The sequence below is a fragment of the Gossypium raimondii genome, chromosome 10 (genome assembly GCF_025698545.1).
Source record: "Gossypium raimondii isolate GPD5lz chromosome 10, ASM2569854v1, whole genome shotgun sequence".
NCBI classification, from domain to species: Eukaryota; Viridiplantae; Streptophyta; class Magnoliopsida; order Malvales; family Malvaceae; genus Gossypium; species Gossypium raimondii.
Window position 1 is genome coordinate 26,878,693 of NC_068574.1, and position 21,627 is coordinate 26,900,319.

At 32.2% G+C, this 21,627-nt stretch overlaps 1 protein-coding gene and 1 pseudogene across 8 annotated transcripts; both read left to right on the forward strand.

Annotated features, from left to right (window-relative positions):
• The first annotated feature begins 3,097 nt into the window (after positions 1-3,097).
• LOC128033924 (adenosylhomocysteinase-like) lies at positions 3,098-5,458 on the forward strand (annotated as a pseudogene).
• A 7,315-nt stretch (positions 5,459-12,773) lies between these two features.
• On the forward strand, positions 12,774-17,399 carry LOC105776815 (ATP-dependent Clp protease proteolytic subunit 5, chloroplastic-like). 8 transcript variants are annotated; one of them, XM_052622732.1, is made up of 6 exons: positions 12,775-13,090; positions 13,480-13,746; positions 14,761-14,807; positions 15,305-15,339; positions 15,442-15,530; positions 17,122-17,399. In XM_052622732.1, exons 2-6 carry the CDS (start codon positions 13,723-13,725, stop codon positions 17,203-17,205), a joined length of 279 nt encoding a protein of 92 aa, XP_052478692.1. In that variant the 5' UTR covers positions 12,775-13,090; positions 13,480-13,722; the 3' UTR covers positions 17,206-17,399. The 8 variants fall into 8 exon arrangements, 3 of the variants coding, with proteins under 3 accessions (XP_052478691.1, XP_052478692.1, XP_052478693.1); XM_052622733.1 differs by having other exon boundaries at positions 12,776-13,090; positions 13,480-13,637; XM_052622731.1 differs by lacking the exon at positions 13,480-13,746 and having other exon boundaries at positions 12,774-13,090.
• The last annotated feature ends 4,228 nt before the right edge of the window (positions 17,400-21,627 follow it).

Here is a 21,627-nt window from a genome sequence, read left to right on the forward strand (position 1 = left end):
GATCTTTAAAAGTCTCCCTCAATTTTATTGACAATGTTTGTTAACACATTATATACAAACTTTCCATGTGGTAAGTATATATGTATCTATAATTAATCTACATGTTTTAAACATGTTAGATCTAAACTAACATTTAAAACTAAAATTGATGGCTAGATTAACAAAAAGAAACTAGATTTATAGTAATTTAATACTTAGATAACTCAATTAGAACATCATATACCGATCTAAAATATACAGTTTGAGGACTTTTAGTGAATTGGCCCTTATCTTTTATCTCTAGTATATATCAGCAAGATGGTGTGGAACTGGTAGTGACGCCAGTCTTAGTAATATAAATGCGGTTTGATGATGACATTTGTGAATAAAATATTTGCATGATGTGAAATTCAAAAGTTTGTTTAGGTTTCACATTATTCTTCTTCTCCATCAAATTTTGTTAAAAAATAGATTATATAATTTCCTTTAAATGATTTATTAAACTTTGATTGAGGAATTTTCTACTTTCCTATTGTAGCTTATTCTTGATTCATGATTTTAATCAGATAAAATTTTGATATTTTTAATAAATTAGTTCTAATTACCCATAAAATGCTTAACATCAAATACACACAAGTTGATTTAAACACGGTTTCAATCAAAATTTATGTGGTTGGGTTAAAAGTTGGTAGGTTTGTGTACTCCAAAAAATAAACTTAATATAAAAAATTTTGAAACAGCAAAGAATTCAAATTGAGATAATATATTTTTTTATTTCTATTTGTGTTTAAAAAACCTAATGAATTTGACGAAATTTTCCACATCTTTAATTAATAAAATTATTATTTATTTGAACCTGCTTAATAAGTTGTCGACCATGCACCGGAAGGGCCCGATAATAGCTTTTGTTCATAATATTCCGATGACCATGCACTGGAAGGGTCTTTGGGCATTGTTTAGGTATCATGGAGAAGTTATCGACGCGTTCATTCCGGTAAAGAAAAGCAAGAGTGGGAAACGATTTGGTTTTGTGAGATATATCAGTATGATGGATGCGAGAAGGGCTATTAGTCGGTTAAACAACTATGTGATTTTAGGGAATAAACTATCAGTAGATTTAGCCAAATTTAAGGGGAGGAGACAAATTTGGAAAAGAACTTAAACGGCAGGAAATGCAGAACAGAGACGGAATGAAAATAACAAAAGGGAGGTGAATGTTTAGTCGCAGGAATTTGGCAGAATAGAAGTAGGAGAAAGTTCATTGAGGAGTAATTATGATCCGAATAAGAAAGATGAGGAGGTCGTCAAGGAGAAAAATACCAACATTGTGGTGCAAGGACATGTTGAAGAGGAGCAACTATGGAATCTTCAAAGATGTTTGGTGGGTACAACAGCAACATGTTGTGATTCGAAGAGTTTATTTGAAAGAATAGTTAAGAGTGGGTTATGGGAAATCAAAATCAGAAGAATGCAAGGAAGGTACTTTTTTTTATTGAAATTCCAGATGAAGAACTATTTGAAGTATTGAAGCAGAATGACTGGGTGTATTTGAGAGAGTTCTTTATCAAGATAGAACTTTGGTCGGAAACAACAATGGTGGAGGAAAGAGTGTCGTAGATTGAAGCGTATGGTATCCCTCCACACTGTTGGAACTATACTTCCTTTAAAAGAATAGCGGGTATATGGGGGCAGCTAATATCCCTTGGAGAGAATTCGACAATGGTTAATGGCTTTGATAAAATGTCAATGTTGGTGTCTATCAATAAGCCGGATAGAATAGACAAGATAATATATTTACTTATTTAGAGGTGGGGAAGACTAAATTTCCAATAAGAGTCATTGAGATGGGATTATCATATTCTGAAGGTGATAACAGGAAGAATCATGGCGTGAAGGGAGGAGAATAGCAGGATTCAGTACGGGATTGGGACGACACTGTTGTTTCAGAATCGAAATCACCGATGAGTCCCGGGTTGGAACTGAATCCGGTAGAGAGATAAGACTGGGAAGACGAAGCAATTCATGAGAGTTTTCTCAAAAAATCAAGCGTTAACGGCGAATGTCAGAACAGTTCTCAAAACATTTATAGGTTGGACGAGGAAATGATCAGTGGAATTAGGATCGAGACTAGGGTGGGGGAAAGAGCTAAAAATGGATACAACAATCGGGCTAGGAAAGAAGTGAGTAATATGGGATTTACAATAGATGAATTAGGTCTGAAAAATGAGGAGGGAGCCCAAGAAGAGCAACAAATCAGTGAAGAGGGTATGGGTTTGGCAAAGTATATGGGCTTATAGATTGTCAATCCAAATGTGTTAGGGGAAACAGATTGCAACAAACAAAAGGAAAAATCGAGAGAGGTGGGAGGGGGTGGAGGAGACAGAGAAAAAAGGGGATCGTTTGAAGAATCCCCAAATTTCCTTAAACAGAAATAAAAATAATAATGGTAGAAAGATTAGATCGATGTATGAAATTCAGAATAGACTTCTCACAGTAACAGAGAAAAAGAAAAGAGATTGGGCATTGAGAAAACAGAAAGGAAAAGGAATCGCGGGCAGAGATGAGGTAGTGGTTAATGCTTCTCTATCGGACTCAGACATCAGTAATAGAAAGAAAGTGATTCTTATGGAGGCAAGGAACATGTGGGAAGTGGGGAAAAAGCTTGGGTTCAGTGTTTGGGTGACAAATGAGATGTTATTGAAGAGATTATGAGATTGTAAGAAAGGCAGAATTGAGTAATAAAGAGAAGTGCAGTAGTCTGTAGGCCACAGGTCAGGTTAGTACAAATTATAATCGTGATTCTTTACTGTGAATGAGAGTCTTTTTGGGTGGAAGAATGAGGATTTTGTCATGGAACATTAGGGGTATGTCTTCGGATTTGAAAAAAGTTCTCAAAAAAGTAATTTGTAAAGTTCGAGGGGACGTTTGCTTTATTCAAGAATCAAAATTAGAAGGGGATGTTTGTTTTAATATCTGTCTAGGCTCGGGTTTGAGAAGAGTATCAGTGAGCCTACTCTTTATGTGGAGAAATCTGAAAGTGAGACCCTGCTGATTATGTTACTTTATGTGATGATTTGTTGGTAGCGGGAAGCAAGGGAGAGTTGATTGAGAATTTAAGATGCAGATGCAAGATGTTTTTGAGATGACTGATTTGGGGGAAATGACTTACTTCCTTGGCATAGAAGTAAATCAATCTGACCATGCCATCTTTATAAGTCAGCAGGCTTTTGCCTTGAAGTTATTAAACAAATTTTGCATGTCCAACTGCAAAATTGTTAGCACACCAGTGGCTCAAGGCCTACTTAACAGTAGTGGCAATCATGAAAGAGTTGATGAGAAGGAGTATCGAAGCCTGGTAGGTTGTTTGCTCTACTTAACAGCTACAAGACCTGATATCATGTTTGTTGTTAGCCTCCTGTCCAGATTCATGCATCACTTGGAATTATGGAGTGAAGTTTGAGAAGACAAAAGAGTTTAAGTTGATAGGGTATTCTAATAGTGAGTGGGCTAGATCAATTGATGACATGAAAAGCACTTCTAGCTACCTCTTCACTTTTGGCTTAGGGCTCTTTTGTTGGAGTTCAAAGAAGCAACAAACTGTTGCTCAATTAATAGCAGAAGCAGAGTACATTGCAGTTGCTATAGCTGCTAATCAAGCCATTTGGCTTAGGAAGCTTTTATGTGATCTAAATGAAAACCAAGTTGAAGATATTGAGATCAAAGTTGATAATCAGTCAGCAGTTGCCATAGCAAAAAATCCAGTATTTCATGGCAAGACCAAGCATTTCAAGATTAAATTTCATTTTGTTTGAGAGGCTGAACAATCAAGGGAAGTGAATCTGATTCATTGCAACTTAGAAAACCAGCTAGCTGATATTCTAACTAAGTCTCTTGGTGCTACCAAGTTTGATTCCTTAAGAAGAATGATTGGTGTTTGTTGCATACAGTCCAAGGAGGAGTGTTAAGCTTTGGCTTGCAATGCAACAGCAGACCTGCATTGAAGCTGAACCAGTGGAGCAGCAGCATTTTGTTCATTTTGTTCATTTGTATCTTGCCTTAGTTGCTTTGTAATTTGACTTCAAGTTAGTAAGATTTGTTGTTGATTTAAATTTGAGGTAATGGCTGATATGTGAGCTTCTTTTGTGTGTAATTTAAGCTAAGTTTTAGTCAAATATTAGTGGGAATAGTTACATATTAGGTAATTATCTTGTATCATATATTTTTCTCAACTCAATGAAATGAAGAGAGATAAATTTTTCAGTTTTCTCCTTGTTCAATCTTCCTTAGCATTCGTTCTTAGTTTCATTTCTCCTTGGTTTTCTGTAAAAACACCAACACATCAGGACAGTATGGTGTAGTTGAAGACAATGGAAGTACTTGTTCATAAAGGAAGCGATAGTCTATGACTCTGTCACCAAGAGCTAGGTACTTCTTTTTCCCAATTTTATTGCTGCTTTACTTTTCAACCTTTTACTTGATGGATCTGGTGTTTTTTTCTTATAGATATAATGAAATTGATTTAGAAATGACAATTTTTTTGGGTAATTTACTGCAGATTTGGTGTTTGTTTTCTCTGTTTCACTGTCATCGTGTTGCAACTTTGGTTATGAAGACTGAATTATGAAATGATTTTTTATCAAAAACTTCCATTAGTATTCGCTTATCATAGATGTGACTGGCATATCCGAGTGTTGTGTATGTGTGCAACTGTCACCTTCAATATTTTGACAAGTTTTTTCGTGTATTTGTAGGTCTTTATTGTAATTTCTGTATTCTGTTCTAAGTGCTGCAATGATTTGATCTTTTTGAACAGGTTAATAACTTGTATGGATGCCATCACTCTCTTCCTGATGGTTCGATGAGAGCTACCAATGTCACGATTACTGGAAAGGATGTTCTTCTTCTATGGTTATGGTGATGTTGGCAAGGGCTGCGCTGATGCGTTGAAGCAAGCCAGTGGTCGCATTATCGTGAATGAGATCAGTTCTATCTGATCCCTTCAGGCTCCGATGGATGGACTCTTGAAGATGTTTGGCTTGGGGCTGATATCTTTGTCGCAACAACAGGTAACAAAAACACCATCATGTTTAATCACATAAGGAAGATGGATAACAATGGCGATCACTTTGATAAGGAAATGGTTATGCACGGTCTCGAGAACTATCCTGATGTCAAGCGTATTACTGTCAAGCCTCAAACTCGTAGGTGGATCTTCCCTGAAACAAACATCGGCATAACTGAGTTGGCAGAGGGACATCTGATGAACTTTCCTAGCTTTGTTATGTCGTGGTGGTTCAGGAACCAGGTGATGGTCGAACTCAAGCTGTGGAAGGTGAAGAGAAGCAGAAATAGAGGAGTGATGAAGATATGAGTCCAAACATAAGAATGATATTGTTTGTATGTTCATACTCTGTTCCAGTGAACTTCCTGAAGCCTTATAGATTAAGACTGCAATTGTGGATAAAATGAGCATCTTTAGTTTTCATTCCAGTTTCTTTCTTTTGCTCGGCCTAATCTTTTGTTCTTTCTAAAAGGACTTGATGAAATGAATCCATTTTTTGAGTTTTAAGTTTAGGTTTAGCAGCTGATTTTTCATTTTTTTTTAATCATTTAAAGATTGAAAAACTGTAGTTAGCTCTTTTCAGGGAATGCATTCTGTGCAATGGGACCTGGGATAGCACCAATAGAAACTAGATAGGATCATTCATTCTACAACCTTAAACACTGTGAAGTAGGTGTCATGAATTCTTGGAGAAATTCTATGATTAAAAAGACATCTTAGGAACGCCATGACCATGACAATATTCTTAAATACTACCAAAGAATCAAATCCACTATTCAACAACTTTGCTGTTTAAAATTTTGCATCTACACATTATTTAAATTCTATTCATTCGTCTGTTTTCACTACTTGTAAAAAAGCAACCCTATAAGAACATCTACAACAGGTTCTTAAAATTAAAAACAACCGAGTAGAATGGTTTATCCTAATATAATGTATAACAATACCTAATATTTTTAATTACAATTATTGTATTTCTTATATTAAAGGTTAATGAGCCCTCCCCCAAAAAAAAGAAGAAGCTCTTACTAGAAAATAAAAAAATCAATTAAGTCTTTATGGATCAAATTGAACTATTAGTAAAGAAAATTTAATTTTTATAAATTTTAATTCAACAAAGATTTAAAAGATTTATATGATAAATATACCGAGATTTTAAATGGAAAATAGATCATTTTACTGAGTATTTGAGTTTGATTGAGTTCAAGTCTATCATCATTAGTGGACGAGTTCAAGCAATTGAGTCAAATTCCTAATGCTTTACTTAAATAGTTGTCTAACCTAATCAAATTTTCTATTTCCAATTATTACTGATTTTTATTTTAAATTTAAACTTAAACTCGAGCACAAATTCATGCATGAAATAAATCATATGAATCAAGCTTCTTCTTTTTTTTTTACATGATAAAGGAGCTTAATTAAGTGAAATTGAAAATTTTTTATATTTATCTTGAATCTAGCTTAAGCATTAAAAGTGAAATTGGATAACTAAATTGAATTGCAAGCCTCAAGTTTGAAATTCAGCATGAACTTCTCTAGACTCTGCTAAACCTAAAATGGCTAAAAGAGTATTTTTCTATAGTACAAGGGCCAAAATGGTATTAACCCTAAAATAATTGATTTATTAATTTTCAATTATATTTTAAAAGATATATGTCATAGATAAAAATAAAGAATTAATAATTTCAAATTTTTAAGATTAATTTATTTTATCAATGTGAATATAAAAAAATTATACAAAAAATTCGTCAATATTTAATTTAATAAAAAATCAATTAAGAAAATTTTATTTTATAAGGATTTTAATTTCAATGGTAATATAAATAATTAAATTTCCATTTAAATAAAAAACAATGATTGAATCATTTCTTTTACACATCTTAAATGACAAATATGATCACTATTTATTACTTTTTTTTAAAATACCTTCAATTCAATTTGAATATAAAAAATTACATTCAATATTAACCAATTTTTAATTGAAGGAAAACAATCAATTACGAATCGTACATTAATAAAGACTTTAAAAATAATTAACATTTTATTTTAATTAAAAAAAATTGAATACTTTTAATTTTATCCAACTTAAGTTGAACATCAGGTCATCTCGCTTGTACCCACCAAGCAAGTCTCAACTTCACAATGTTGAAGAGATTAAGAAAATCAGCTTGCTTCCCATTAAAAATGCATTCATTCTTGAGCAACCAGATATTTTGTTTTTATTTTTTCAATCCACCATGCTCTCATTGCAAAAAAATTAATCACCCGGAGAAGTATTACTGGTTCAGGCCAGATATTCAGTGTAAAAACTATAAACAATTTGGTCTTATGGAGAAAGTGTGCAAAAATCAAAGGCAGAAGAAACAATAGCAGCAGCAACAAAACATATTCAAGCTCAGGTTGCTAATGAAAACCAAGCTCAGGAGGAGCATCTATTCACTGCCTCTTGTTTTGCTTCAAGCAGCAAAGTCAACTAGAGTTGGTTGATTGATAGTGGCTGCACAAACCACATGACTTTAGATGAAAGGATTTTCAAGTGGATTGACAAAAATTGCATTTCAAAAGTTAGAGTTGCAAATGGCCAAATTATTGAGGCTAAGAGAAAAGGTGATGTGCTAATCAACACTCCAACAGGTACTAAAATAATCTCAAATGTTTTTAATCCCTGAGTTAGACCATAATCTCCATAACATTGGTCAATTGCTTGAGAAGAAATACACTGTTGTTTTTAAAGATAAATGTTGTAATATATTTGATTCATTGGGATAGGAAGTTATGACAGACTCAATGAATAATAGAAGTTTTATGCTGGATTGGAACTTTGTGGCCTCAATGTTAAACTATATGAAGAATCTAACAACCAAAAATGAATTGTTCAAGAAGAATATATTTTCTTCTGATGATCTTTTACATACTGACTCCTCATACCTTTATACAACAACGTATGCTAAACAACTACCTAACTGTTAACTAATGAGTAACAATTTTAACAACTCCTAACAACTTTATAATTACTCTAACATTCCCCTGGTTTGTTTGACTTTTGAACACTAAGTTCACTGAAAGAAAAAAACTCGAAGAGCATGCCGAAAAAATGCAAACTGCTTAGGTGTAATGGGCTTTGTGAGCACATCAGCAACCTGCTGAGCAGATGAAACAAAATTGACTTGAAGCATTCCAGCAAGAATTTTTTCACAAACAAAATGATGATCTATCTCAACGTGCTTCATCCTGGCATGATGTGTGGGGTTTTCAACCACTGAAACTGTAGAGGTATTATTACACCAAATGATTGGCATTTGGGACACTAATATACCCACTTCATCCAGCAACTGTTTGATCCACAACAGTTCAGACACACAGTTGGCTAGGCTGTGATATTCTGCTTCAGTGGAGGATCTGGACACCACTGCCTGCTTCTTCGAGCACCAAGCAATAGGATTCGACCCTATGTGTAACAGTCTGATTTTGGACCAAATCGGAACAGTGGTTTCGGGACCACACATCCGAGTCTGAAAAATATTTTAATATTTTTATTCTGTGTTTATTATGTGTGAATTTACATGTGTGAAAGTTTCGTGAATTAATTTTATTGTTTGAGTGCTTAATTTGAGAAAAGGGCTTAATCGCGTAAAATGAAAATTTAGTGGTTAAATATGAAAGTGCCTAATTGTTGCTGTCTTTTTAAATGAGAGGTTTAAAGGTGCAATAAGACCAAAAATAAGATAGTGGGTGGCAATAGTCAACATTACCCTTATATTATATGTTTATTAAATTAATTAATAAAGGTTAAATAAGTAAAATAACAAATAAACAATATATGCTATGTTAAAACATAAAAAAATGCCCATTTCATCATATTTCATAGCCGAAATGAACAAAGAAGAAAACCATTAAAGCTTATTAGGGATTCAGCACTTTTCTAGCTTGATTAAGGTATGAAATTGTTTCGGTTTTTGATAATTTTTATGTTTTTGAGATCGTTGCTTTGAATACTTCAAAACCCATGTCTTAATTTTGTGAATTGTGGATGATTTTGGAATGTGCCATTGATGAATGTTTGAGTTTTATGATGTTAGTAGGTGAAATATGAAATATAGTTGTTAGATTAACATGTTTTGTTTTTGAATTTTTGGTGAAATTGAGTAATTAGGGTTAAATTGTGAAAATAAATTTTTAAGGGACTAAAATGATAAATAAATGAAAAATATGGAGTTGTATGGACACTAGGAATATTCGGCCCTTAAGGAGTGTAGTCAAATTTTGTGTATTTTGTGTTTTGAGCAAAAAGGATTAAATTGTAAAAAGTGTGAAATGTTAGGGGAAAAACTGTAATTTTCCCATTCATGTGTTTTTAGGCTAAATTGAATAGAATGGTGTTTAAATAAGCTTAATTTGAATATGCTTAGATCAAGAATTAAAGAAATCGGATTTGGATCGGGGAAAGACAAAAGTAGTTGAGTAGCCGATTTAACAGTCGACGATATTCGCGGTAAGTCAATAAGCATTTAAATGTTGAACTAACTATGATATATATATATATATTTGTTATCCATTGAAATGAATTATTTGAAGTCTTATAAGCTATGGCCGAATGTAATATTGTGAATTGATTATATTCCGAGAATGATTTAATTTAGATGTGAATTATGTGAAAGACTGATTTTGTAAGTTCAAGCTTTATGCTTAGCGGTGCTTTATCTTTATGAATTATATCGAGCTTTATGCTAGCGTGCTCATCTTGGTGAATTATATCGACCTTATGTTCAGCGTGTTTTGTGCTTTGAAATGTATCGGGCTTTGTCCCTAGCAGGCTTTATGCACTACACCAAAACAGGCTTTTAACGACATTTTTAGCGACGTTTGGATAAAAAACGCCGCTAAAGATCGAGCATTAGCGGTGCTTTATGAAAAACGTCGCTAAAAATAAGCATTAACGGCGTTTTCCAAAAAGCGCCGCAAAAAAACTAAAGCCCAACGGTGTACTTTCGGGGGCTTTAGCGGCGTTTTTGAGAAAGCGTCGATAATGCTCAAGGCTTTAGCGGCGTTTTTGAGAAAGCGCTGCTAATGATCAGGCCTTTAGCGGCGTTTTTGAGAAAGCGCTGCTAATGCTCAGGGCTTTAACGGTTTTTTTTGAGAAAGCGCCGTTAATGCTCAAGGCTTTAGCGGCATTTTTGAGAAAGCATCGCTAATGCTCATGGCTTTAGCGGCATTTTTTATAAAGCGCCGCTAATGCTCCGGGCTTTAGCGCGTTTTTGAGGAAGCGCCGCTAATGCTCAGGGCTTTAGCGGCGTTTTTGAGAAAGCGTCGCTAATGCTCAGGGCTTTAGCGGCGTTTTTGAGAAAACGCCGCTAATGCTAAAGGGTTTAGTGGCGTTTTTGAGAAAGCACCGGTAATGCTCATGGCTTTAGCGGTATTTTTTATAAAGCGTCGCTAATGCTAATGGCTTTAGCGGCGATTTTGAGGAAGCGCCGCTAATGCTCAGGGCTTTAGCGGAGTTTTTGAGGAAGCGCATCTAATGCTCAGGGCTTTAGCGGTGTTTTTGAGGGAGCGCCGCTAATGCTCAAGGCTTTAGCGGCGTTTTTGAGAAAGCGTCGCGAATTCTCTATTTTTAGCGGTGTTTTCTAAAAAGCGTTGCTAATGCTCAGGGATTTAAAATAATTTAAAATAATTTTTAAAAATGGAAAAATTAAAATACAATTATTTAAAATAATTTTAAAGTTTCTTGGATACATTACTGATTTTTTAAATTTATATATTAAATAATTTCTTATATAATCGTAAAAGAGATAGTATTAATTTTAAAATATTGAATTAATTATCACTATAGTTTAGGGTTTTTGGTTTAGGGTATATGGATTAGAGTTTAAGGTTTAGGTGTTACCATTTTAAGGTTTATGAATTATGGGTTTAGGGGTTATGGTTTATGGTTTATGGTTTAAAGGCTGGGGTTTAAGGTTTAGTTATGTGTTAAGGGTTTATGGTTTAGGGTTTAGATTAACTAGTGTTTTCTAATTTATATATTAATTAATTTCTTATATAATTGTAAAAGAGATAATATTAATTTGGTTCTTCAAAATTGTGTGAAGATTTGGTTCTTCAAAATCGATATAAGCTATATCCAAGGATATCCCTATCTTATCCCATCCCGGTTCAGTATTTTTAGTGCTCGGTTCAGTTTTTTTATCCAGTTCAGTTTTTTGCGTGTTTTGCCTTGCCTCCGCTGTGATCAAATAATTATATATGGATTTAGGGATTATGGATTAGGGATTATGGTTTAAGGGTTGGGATTTAAGGTTTAGGGGTTAGGAGTTAGGGTTAGGGGTTAAGAGTTAATGATTTAGGGTTTAAGATTTAGGGATTCAAGGGTTGGGTTAGGGTTTAGATTAATTAGTTTTTTAATTTATATATTAAATATGTTCTTATATAATTGTAAAAGAGATAATAATAAATTTAATATATTAAAATTATGAGTATAGTTTATATTATTTAAGAGATATATAATAGATAGACTTTATGTGTATTGAATGACTAATTTAGGGTTTAAGGTTTATTTGAGATTTGTTAAATGATGCAATTTTATATAATTAATTATTGCCTTTATATTTAAAAATATTTAATCTAAACCATTTGATATATTTGATATGGATATATAGGTAATTATTTTTTTAAATAATATGAAGAGACACCTAAAAGCTTACTATAATTGTAAAAGAGATAGTACTAATTAGTTTTTAAATTAGCTTTTTAATTTATATTTTAAATATGTTCTTATATAATTGTAAAAGAGATAGTATTAATTTTAAAATATTGAATTAATTATGATTATAGTTTAGGGTTTATAGTTTATGGTATATGGTGTAGGGTTTAATGTTTAAGAGTTACTATTTTAAGGTTTATGGATTATGGGTTTAGGGATTATGGTTTATGGTTTATTGTTTAAGAGTTGGGATTTAAGGGTTAAGGGTTAAGGATTTAGGGTTATGTTTTATGATTTATGGTTTAGGGATAAGGGTTTAGGGTTTAGATTAATTAGTGTTTTTAATTTATATATTAAATAATTTCTTATATAATTGTAAAGAGATAATATTAATTTTAATATATTAAAATTATGATTATAGTTTAAATTATTTAAGGGATAATCGATAAACTTTATATATATTAAATGGTTTAGGATTTAAGGTTTACTTGAGATTTGTTAAATGATGAAATTTTATACAATCAATTAATGCTTTTATATTTAAAAATATTTAATCTAAACCATTTGATATATTTAAATATTAGATTTAAAAAAACATTGATAAATAAATAAATAAAAGTAATGATTCATATGGATAGGTAACTATCTATTTTGGATAGGACCAAATTATAACAAATAAAAATGAAATACAAAAACTAAAAATTATAATTTTATCTAATTCTTTTAAATATTACTTAAAATTTTAAAAAAATATTTATTTAAAATTTATATGAAAGATAAAATAATTTAATATAAAAAATTGTAAAAATGCTGAACTTTAGCGGCGTTTATGAAAAAACACCGTAAAAGGTAAGCAATAGCGGCGTTTTTGTTGAAAACGCCGCAAAAAAAGTTGAGCAATAGTGGCGTTTTTGTTCCAAGCGCCGCTAAAAGTCGAGCAATAGTGGCATTTTTGTTTCAAACGCCACAAATATTTATTTGCAAAACGGCGCCGTTTTGTAATTATATTTTTTAAATGAAAATCTTTCTTTTTTTTCCCCTTCTTTTTCCCAAAATCGATCCCCCCAATTTCCCCAAATCGGCAGCCCTCTGCAGCCCATACTCTCTAATTTTGTTCTTTCTTCTTCCTAATTTTTTATTTTCTCGGTTGTGGCGGTGGTTTTATTTTTGAACGATTCCACGATTTCACGATTTCACGATTTTTTATTTGGGTTTTTATTTGTCGAGAACTTTCTTTGGTTTCTCCGTTAAAAATTGTTCATCTTCTCTTTTTTTTTTTTTACCCTTTTCATTTGCATCGTATCCATTTGTCTATCATCATGCACCTATTTTCCATCTTAGCTAAGGCGGTAAGTTCTTATACATTTGATCTTTCTTTTTCCTCATTTCGATTTTGGTTAAATAGGAAGTGTAGGAAAAAGGTAGCTGAAAGTTCTGGGTTTTGCTTGGTTGATTTTCTTTTTGTTTCACATTTTCCTACTGACAAAACAAAGGGTAAAGATAGAATGTTATTTTCCAGTATCTATGAGGATTTGCATATACAATTTACTTAAGTATTTTTCTTCTTCTTCTTCTTCTTATTTAGGGTGAGATGGCGGTTTTTTTTGGGTGGAAATTTGAGTTTGAATACTGTATTTTCGATTTTTAAAGTTTCTTTTAGTAGTGTAAATCTGCAATTCGTTGTGATGTTTGGATCGGGATCGGGGATGAATTTCATGTTTGCTTCAATATCTTGCAGATTTGGGATGTTCTTTCAATCAAAGAAGTGATAGATATTATAGAATCTGCCCCAGCTTGTTCGTCTGCTGCTCGAACCTTGGTTCAAACAGCAGTTCGAGCATGGAGATACAAATATCCGACTTCAAAAGTTGATGACTGTGCTGTTGTAATAATAAGGTTTTCTGTTGCAACGCATGAATTATGAAAGGCAGAGAAAGATGAGAAAATTATGACTGTGATGTGATGTTGTATTAGTTAAAAAATGGGATTTCTTGGAAATTTTCTAGTTAAGTGGCATCTTGATTGCATCTTGTGATTTTGGTTAGAGTTTGCTAGAATTTTGGTTTAGTGTCGTGTGGAAATATTAATCCAACATAGTACTCTCTGAGTCTGTCTTACATGAAACTTAAAAGATGAGAAAAGAAAAGAAAAGAAACTCTTAATTATTGCTGTTGTTCTCGAGTAACAACAATTATTTCTATTGTTCTTGATTAGCAAAAAAAGGTGGTTAATGATCTGAATTTATGTTTCCGAACTACTAAAATGGATGAAGAAATAGAAGAAAATATAAATTCTAGGTTTAAGAGCTAAAGGTCCTTGAATATCCGGAGTTGATTGCTTCACGTAATCTATATCTTTACTTGCTGTATAGTTTCTAAATTTTAAACTCCTGGTATGATGGTGGACTCTGTTTAAATAGTATATGATTTATTGTAGAACAAATTAAGACCAGATTAACATCAAAATTTATGTAATGTCAGCTTAAATATTCAGCAGACTTCTAAAATTGAACTAAAGTTCGGTAAAAATGGGATCTACCTTCTACCTACAAACATAAAATTACTATTGTTCAATTAGTAGAAGTATGCAAGTTTCAGAAAATTCGTCGTCTATGGACATATGCTAAATTAAAGGCTTCAGCATTTTATCTTCCTTTTCTACCTTGTTTTAAGATTCTTTGTTGCACTTAACGGCATGAAATGTTGCATTAGTAATTGTCATTGTTCATGGGTTAGAAAGACAAGTGCAAAAATAGGCTTTGAAAAGTTTTAAACTATGATACAAATATGATTAGGTTTATATGCATATAAATAGCATTCAAATAGGCTTCAGAAGAACAAATATCAAAAGTCTTAACAAAGGTTGCAATGTCTCTGCTGATTGTTCTGTGGTGGATTATATGATAGGAAGTTGAAGACAGTTGCATATGTTTAATATTTGAATACTCCTTTTTCATCGAAGATGTTAGTATCTTGATTTCTGTTTTCTTTTTCTAATATTTCATTGTTATCTATTACAGGATCAGATGCAATGGGTTGCATGGAAGAGGCTTTTAGCTTTTGAGAAGTAAGTCGCACAACATTTCTTCCCCACCCCCTTTTTTATGATTTAAATTTCAGCCATGGTAGAAGGTTTATCGAATTGGGCACTACCACTCTAGGAATTTACTATTTTTTAATTAAGAAAATATGATCTCTTGATTTATGGTACAAGACATGGTTTCTTAATTTTAATTTCATTGTTTTTGGATATTGACATTTTTGGTTCTAATGAGTATAAATATCATATGAACTGGAATAAGTTGAGTAGTTACGTGGACTGCCATCAATATGCCCAACTCTAATATGCCATCAATATTGTTTTTCGTGTTCCAATGTTTGGAAGCCGAGTATTGGATTATAGCTTGATTTTTATAAATTATATGACAAAATAATGTTTCTGGTGCATATTTTGTATCTCAAGCACTTTGGTGTGAAGTGCATTCATACAATAAGATTTCAGTTTAAATCCGAATGCAATTGTTTATTATTGTTAACGGATATGTCTTGTTTTTCCGTGAACAGCATGGGAGCTTTTCTTCTTAGTGTGGGAACTAAAGGTATATAAATAGATTTCTGCCGTTCATAGCTCCGTTGATTGGTGTAGTTTCTCGTTCTATCTGCTAAACTTGCATATTCCTTTGTTCTCTTCAAAACTTTAGGAAAACGATATAGTTTACCTAATTCACGGGTAATGATACATCAGCATCTTGGTGGAGCTGAAGGAGGTCAAACTGATATTGATGTTCAAGTATTATGCTTTTTTTCTCAACCAGCCTTGTGTTTAAAATTTGTACTTCCTTCCTTACCCTCTGTATGAATATTAAACATGATTCTCAGGCAAATGAAATGCTGCATCATAAGGCTGACTTAAATTTAAACATTTTCCTGACACATTGCATTATTGTTGAAGTCAGCATGTTTTGTTTTGTTTTGTTTTTGCCATTACAGTTGCTGTAGTTATGTAAAGAGAATGGGGCCTGCCAATAATAATGAGCATGTAGGCACTAAATCTGCAGTTCAAATTCGAAGCCATGCTCAAAAGTTTTTCTCTAAGTCTTATTGCTTTGAGTTCATTACAAGATTTCCTTGATTAATTAGATGTATTATATCTTTTATTACCAAGATTTACTTGATTAAGAAAAAGCATTGTATTTTTTATTACCTTGCAATGTGTATAGTCATAGGCAGGTTCAACTAGTCAGTCTGTTTCTCATATGTATTATTTATTTTAATTTTGATTCTAAATTTTTTACTTTAATATTTATGACAACTTGAGTTTTAACTTTTGGATTTTAATTGTGTTATTAATTTATTATTTTAAATTTTAAAACTAAATTCATTAATTTTTATATTTAGTTTTAAAGTTAAAATTTTCATTGAAAATTTAATTTAAATAATATTTTTATTTATCCTTAAAAGTATATTTAAAGTTCAAATTTAAAAATAAAACATAATATAATATTTATCATAAAAATAAATATTATTTGATTAAAATAATTTTTTTAAATGTTATGTTTTTAGTGTCGTTTTTGGGAGAAGCGTCGCTAAAGGTCCTGATCTTTAGCGGCGTTTGTGGGAAAAGCGCCGCTAAAGGTCTTGATCTTTAGCGGCGCTTTTTTCGAAAACGCCGCTAAAGGTCCTGATTTATAGTCCTAGCCTATAGCGGCGTTTGTGGAAAAGCACCGCTAAAGGTCCTGACCTATAGCGGCGTTTGTGGGGAAAGCACCGCTAAAGGTCATGATCTATAGCGGCGTTTATTTTTAAAAACGCCGCAAACATTTGTGGCGTTGACAACAGCGGCATTTTTTGCGGCGCTTTTAAAAGCGCCGCAAATACTTTTAACGGCGCTAAACGCCGCTAAAAACCTATTTTGGTGTAGTGATGCCGATGTTTTATACAAGGCTCTATGTTCTATAAATCTTATGAGAGCAATAGTAAAAGCAAATAAATGTGTTAAGAAAGCTAAATTATTCAGGTATGTGATAGCCATTTGCTTAATTGGTGACAAGGTAAGTTGATTATTTTAAGTTGATAATAGTTTCAAATGAAATATAGAGTATGAGTTAACCATTTGAGTATAAGCATGTTTTGGCATAATGATTTATTGAATATTCGGCTTTACTAAATATTTATGTGTATTTGGCCATATGGTTTGTTTATATGGAAATACAATGTGATCTTTATTCAAGTGTTATATGGTACAAAATATTAGGATATTTGTTTTATTTAATTTAATGATGGAATAAGTATTAATATATATATATATGAATTTTTGCTTATGACTTATTAAGCTTTAATAGCTTAATGTGTGTTTGTATTTGTTTACCTCTATTTTATAGATTTTGGAGTCGCGTTACGAGCTCGGGGATCGTCAGCATAGTCTATCACACTATCGACCGTCTTTGGTATTTTATAAATTCTGAATTCGAACCTATGGCATGTATAGTCTAGTTAATATGTTTAATTTTGGGATATGTGAATATGAGCCTTGCGAAAATGGCTTACTCATTTTGGTTAAGCTTGGTTTTATCTTTTTGATCTATTTGGTATAAATAGATGATGTTTAAGCTTATGCAAATTTCGGTTATATATATGGAAGTGTGATGTGTTTAGCATATTTGTTAATAGTTGTATAAATTAGTTATATTTAAGCCTATTTGAAAATAATATGTGTATTATATGTATATGATGTATTGTGTATATGCTGCCCATTTGTTATATATATACTGTTCAATTTTGGTGTAAAATACTGCTCAATTTGGTATGTATATGCTGCCTAGTTGTTGTATATCTATGCTGTTAAATTTTGGTGTAAAGTGCTGTTAAATTTGGTATATATATGCTGCCTATTTGCTATATATATGTTGTTAAATTTTGGTGTAAAAGTGCTGTTAAATTTGGTATATATATGCTGCCTATTTGCTGTATATATATGCTGTTAAGTTTTGTGTAAAAGTGCTGTTAAATTTGGTATGTATATGCTGCCCATTTGTTGTATATAAGCTGTCCAAATTTTGGTGTATAAATGCTGTTTAATTTGGTATATAATTGCTGTTCAAATTGATGTATATGAGCTGTCCAAACAAGGTAGATTATCTAAATTATAATATGTACTATAGTTAGTAAAATGAAATGAAATAAATGTGTACAAATAAATGTGTGGATATATGCCTGAATTATGATATAAATAATATAGGTTTGGAAATGTTTTAAGAATTTGAATTATATTAAATTTTGATTGGGTAAATGATAATGATATGCTTGAATTTTGAAACATAGTTGGTATATGTAATTTGATTAATGATGCATGTTTGATTTTAATTAATTATGTGCTTAAATATATAAATATATATTTATGGGAGGAAATTTTGTGGTTGAGTTAGTATATAAAAAAAATTCGAGTTGGGTTTTGATCGGTAATGCCTTGTAACTCTAATCCGGTGATGGACACGAGTCGGGTTGTTACACTATGTACACAACATATCCAGAAGTAGAGCGGCGATCTTCAATAGATGAAGCCCAGTCAGCATCAGAGTAACACACCAGCTCTGGCTTACCTTTTGAAAAATACAGTCCATGATCCATTGTGCCAACCAAATATCTCAACACTCTTTTAACAGCTTTCCAATGAGTGTCACTTGGAGAATTCATATACTAGCTGAGTTTATTAACGCAAAACAAAAGATTAGGACGTGTAATGCATACATATTGAAGCGTACCCACTACACTTCGATACAAGTGAACATTAGGAAACGGAGGACTGCCATCTGAAACAACTAACTTCGGAGTGCTCACCATGGGCGTGGGTGTAGCTACTGCCCCGATCATACCAGTTTTGGGGAGTAGCTCAGTAATATATTTTTTCTGACTGAGCATCATTCCCTGTGACGTACGTTGCAATCAATTCCTAAGAAGAAGTTGAGGTCTCCCATGTCTTTAAGTGCAAATTTATTGTGAAGCTGGCGTACCACATCTCCTATATCTTGATCAGAACTGCCAGTGAGCACAATATCATCGACATAGACCATGAGTGTCGAAACCATTTTTTTAATAAAAGAAAAGTTTAGTTGTCGACTTAAAAATGAAAATTGGAGTCACCACCGATCTTTTATTGAGGTGTGACCGGATCACCTTGAAAACAATTTTAGGTCTATGAATTTTGAGAAAATAGGTTCGGGGATCGATTACACACAAGGAAGGGTTAACACCCTCGTAACACCCAAAATTGGTACCGAATCGATTGTTTAATGTCTTAGTGTCGTAAAATCGAAAAGATTTTAAAATACGATCTTTTTATCTTGAATGAATTAAAATAATAAAACACTCTTATTTCAAAGAAATGAAATGTCACACCCAGTGAGTTAGGGCACAACATTATTAATCTTCAAAATTAAATTTATCTTTTTAAAAACCCATGCATTTTGAGAAGAATATTCGGTTATTTAGGTCGAATGAAAAATCAGAACCCAGTAAGTTAGGGTTCTATTTCTCGAAATTCCTAAACGTCGAATATTGCCTCTATTATTTTTTAGGAAAAATCTCATCTCGAGAAAAAAAACATGTCATATCCAATGCGTTAGGACACAACGTATCGAATTCCTGAGAATGAGCTTTTTATTTATGTTTTAATTAAAAAAGGATACCCGGTTTCTTAGATTCAACAAGGACGATTGGAATCCAGTAAGTTAGAACACAATCTTTTCGAGGATCCCAAATTTCGAGTGTCGCGTTATTTTTGAAAAAAACTTTTTGAATAAAAATGCTCTCGATACTTGAATGATATTAAACATAACCTTTCAAACGAATAAAATGCGACAGAACGATAATGTATAACGCGGAATGACGATTTGTAAACAAAATATACTCTAACGAATGGCAAATAATCAATAAAAACAAATAAACAATACCATACATAAAGAGCAATAATCACATGTAAATATTAACATCAACATTTGAAAGCTAATGACCTAAAAGCCTGTCGCAAATATAACAAATTTAAAATAACTAAAAAGAGCATGAGAGAAAAGAAATTTGAAATTATCAACATATATACACAAAATACACGTATATAAAGATTTAAAAGAAGTAATTAATATGAAGACTTGAAATAATTTAAAATAGAATTAAAATGAATAATAATATCTAAATGAATTTTAAAATAAATATTATAAGAAGAAAGTCAAAATAAATAAAACCCAAAATAATAAATATATATTAATCTAAATAGGTAATAGATATAAATTACGATTATAAAAGAAAACTATTTAAAAAGGTAAATTCTATTTGATTAACATAAAAATATAAAATAATTCATTATGAAATTAAATAATAATATATGATAATAATATAAAAAACTTAAAATAATAGTGCATAATAGAATAAAACAATGAATATAAAAAGGTTAGGCAAATTGATAAAATAAAAATAAAAATACTAATACTAATACTAATAATAATAATAATAATAATAATAATAATAATAATAATGATAAATTAATATTAAAGTAATTAATTTAATAGCAAAAAAACAAAACAGATTACTAATTTGGAATTAAAACAGAAATTTAGGGGCAAAATGTGCAAGAAAATGAAATGAAAAGGACCGAATTGAAATTAATTTAAAATCAGAGGGACTAGCACATAAATTAAACGCACAAGTCCCGCCTGGCAATCAAGTTAGATCATCGGAAACGACGTCGTTTCGAAAGTTCGTCTCCTCAACAGGACGAAATTGAAAACAAGATCGAATTATGTGGCAAATTTAAAAAAAAGGATGAAATTGAAGTAAATTGAAAAAATAGAATGACGAAGAACGCAAATAAGCCATTGAAACAAAACACGCGGATCCTCCCCGGCTCAAATCGGATCATCGGGTCACACCTTTAAATGGTGTCGTTTCAAAGCTACTAACACAGGCTTTAAACGACACCGTTTTATACATTAAATAATGCCAAAACAAAACCCTAAAACTATCTACCTTAATCACTTTAAACAGATTTAAAAAAAAAACTAAACTCCTCCTTTCTACAGCCACAAATCTGAAACCATTCTTTGCCGTTTCAAATCTCAGGCCTCCGCTCATCCATCTCTGATTTGCACAGAGGGGAAGAAGGCTTCATTGGTGCACCCACGAAGGTATCACCTTCTCATTTTTTCTTTTAAATCGCGAATAAGAAAAATAAAATAGTCAAAAAAAGAGAAAACAGTAAGCCACCTTTTCAGATTTCTGATTTCCTTTTGTATTTTTTAGTATTGTTCGTGTCCCAAAAAAAATTACAAGGGTTTTGTCCTCTATTTTATAGGCCAGAAATAAAAAAAAAGAAATACAATGTTTTTTCATTTCTTTGTTGTGCTGTCTTCATCTTCTTTGCAGGAACGAAGGCCAGCTGGCGTACGGAGGTGGTGGACGTGGCGCAGCATACGTGGGGAAGGCTCTGGTGGCTGCGGCCCTGGAAGGAGGGCTGTTGTTGCTAGGGTTTTCTGATTCTCTTTGGTGTTGGGCCATATGATAGTTGGGTTAGGTGTAGTTTGGGTTTGTACTGGGCCGGCCATTGTAAATGGGTTTGGTTGGTGGGCTAGGTAAATGAACTATCTAATATTTGGACTTTATTTATATTTTGGTTTTTATATTATTTAACTGGCCCGGGGCAAAATTTGGTATTACAGCTGCCCCTCTTTGCTCATGGCCGTGTAACGGGAATAAGCAAAGACTTTACAAATGACCAATTTTTCCCGATCGTGCTAGACCTTGGTGCTCTTCTTCTTCAAGTAGCCTCATTCATTCCTATTACATCTTCAGAGGTATATAAATTGGTGCTTCGATCCACTCCACTGTGACGTCGGGGA

Coding starts and splice junctions, on each gene's coding strand:
- LOC105776815 (XM_052622731.1), top strand. CDS start 13,061: ATGCACCTATTTTCCATCTTAGCTAAGGCG. Junction 13,091..14,760: donor TTTCCATCTTAGCTAAGGCG/GTAAGTTCTTAT, acceptor TATCTATTACAG/GATCAGATGCAATGGGTTGC. Junction 15,340..15,441: donor TCTTAGTGTGGGAACTAAAG/GTATATAAATAG, acceptor TCAAAACTTTAG/GAAAACGATATAGTTTACCT.